The sequence below is a fragment of the Lepisma saccharinum genome, chromosome 11 (genome assembly GCF_977018435.1).
Source record: "Lepisma saccharinum chromosome 11, izLepSacc3.1, whole genome shotgun sequence".
Lineage (NCBI taxonomy): Eukaryota > Metazoa > Arthropoda > Insecta > Zygentoma > Lepismatidae > Lepisma > Lepisma saccharinum.
In genome coordinates this window covers 40,401,042-40,403,155 of record NC_139239.1, presented here as the reverse complement: position 1 = coordinate 40,403,155, position 2,114 = coordinate 40,401,042, and the positions used below count along the sequence as shown (strand labels likewise).

Sequence of the window (2,114 nt, the reverse complement as noted above, 5' to 3'; positions counted from 1 at the left end):
AATTTCCTCAACACCACCTAAATTTTTTTCACAAAGGCCCAATTTATTGCCATTTTAGCTCTAAATTGACCCTTATACCCCCAAATACGAATCAACACTCCCCTAGATGAAAACTTCTGGATAAACCCCTGGTTATGGTCACTGGCGTGCTCAAGTGGGGTTCGTGGGGGTACAAGCCCCCCCCCCTTTGGCCAGTATTCTTTAAAAATTACGTCAATGACAGGAAACTATTGCAAACTGAGATTGACTACTAAAAAGGTATACTCAACCCCCACCCCCCTTTCGAAATCCTGGGCACGCAACTGATTATGGTGTTTGATGAACAGCTCGGCAGCTCGGCTACAGAGACTACATAAAGAAAACTAAATGCATCAAGTCTAATGTATACGTATATATTGTATATAGAAGCACTATATAAAAACAACAAGAAAGAATAACTTCCGAAAATGATAAAAAGAGAAGTTAGAGATAGTGAGATAATAGCTGAACTGGCAACACTGTCCGCGACGGGCTGCATATTCACTCTGTGTGCGGTTGGGTTGCAAGTCAACAAGAGTTATGTGGCCCAGCGGGGTCTCGCTAGGCGTTGGGAGATCGATGCTTCGCACCGAGTCAGCCTGCCGCCAGCTGCGCCTGAAATAACAAAACGGACGGACGGATGGAGGGAGGGAGGTTACGCTTGGTCCACAAATTTAGACGAGTCTGGGCGGGTAGCATATAACATGGCCGCAGCCGAACTACAAACAGGGAATGCAGAGAGGTTAGAAGGGGAGAGTAGCTCACCTGCAAAAACAACGCACAGACTTCCACACTTGTTTCGAAAAAGTGAACGCGTACCAGATTGGGAGAAACCTGATACCCTTTGTCCCTTGCTCGAAACAGTTGTCACGAAATTAGGCCTTTCGTTAGTGAACATTAGACAAAATTCCAGAACCAACAAATGTTGGAAATTTAGGTATGTTGGAAATTGAACTATACTTAGTCCCGGGAATCTGTGGTGCAAGGCCGCACATAACGGTAGAGAAGGGGAGAAAGCCAGTGAGCGGAGAGAGGCAGTGCGGCTGGTGCAAAACGGCTGGTAGGTAGTTGCATGTTCCTTCTCTTTTATCCTTCTCTTTTCTTCTTCCTCCTCTTTCTCTTTCCTTCTCTTTTCCTATTCCTCGTCTTTCTTTCTCTTTTCCTCTTTCTATTTCTTTTTATTTTCATCTTCCTCCTATTTCTATTACTTTCTATTTTCCTCTTCCTCCTCTTTCTCTTCTTTTTCTTCTCCTCTTTCTCCTCTTTCTATTTATTTCCCTTTTCCTCTTTCTCCTCTTTCTTATTCTTTCTATTTTCCTCTTCCTCCTCTTTCTCTTTTCCTCTTCCTCCTCTTTGTATTTCATTCTCTTTTCCTCTTCCTCCTCTTTCTCTTTCCTTCTTTTTCTCTTCCTCCTCTTTCTCTTGCTTTCCTTCACTCCTTCTTTATTTTCTTTCTTTCTCTCTCTCTCTCTCTCTCTCTTTCCATCTAACGCATTCATTGGTTTAGCTCTCCCGGTGCATAGGATTCGTTTTCGTCGCTTGCTTCACAGACTCCTGGGCTTCATTTCTATACAAATATTGGTTTTCTTTTCATGAATTGTTCTCCAATTATTTTCTTCTTTTATAATAATAACAATATCTTTATTATGCAGACGAGATTCAAATCATCTCAATTCTCTCACCTACATTTCAGAGATGTGGATGAAGTCCTGTTTCTTTAAGGCTTCGAGTCGTAGTTCGCCAATTACAATTTTTTTGGAATGTGGAAAAATCTGTGTAAATTTTAAATGACTACAAGAAGCAGAAAATTCTTCAGAAACGGATGTATGTTGGACGCTTTATTTATAAATTTATAAATGATAGCCGTCAATAGTTTTACATAGGCGATTTGTTCGAGGATGCTGACGACAGGAGTTCAATAGGGGAACGGGCACGAACCTTGGTCAGCGTGAGAGCGTAAGTGCCGCGATCGTATGTTTCCAGACACTTCCTCATCTTCTTATGTTGCTTGCTCTGCCTTCAATCAGCCTCCGTTTCCGTTAGCATGGCCTGGTCTTGTTCACTTTCATGCTTTCACTCCTTTTATCTTTCCCTTT

The 2,114-nt window shown here is 42.1% G+C and overlaps 1 protein-coding gene across 1 annotated transcript in view; it reads left to right on the top strand.

Annotated features, from left to right (window-relative positions):
• Positions 1-446: 446 nt before the first annotated feature.
• LOC145995004 (uncharacterized) overlaps positions 447-2,114 on the top strand; it is an 8,915-nt gene continuing 7,247 nt past the window's right edge. The window contains exon 1 of the mRNA XM_083131536.1: positions 447-774. Within this exon, the coding sequence (XP_082987662.1) occupies positions 447-774 (328 nt within the window). The remainder of the gene's footprint in view (positions 775-2,114) is intronic.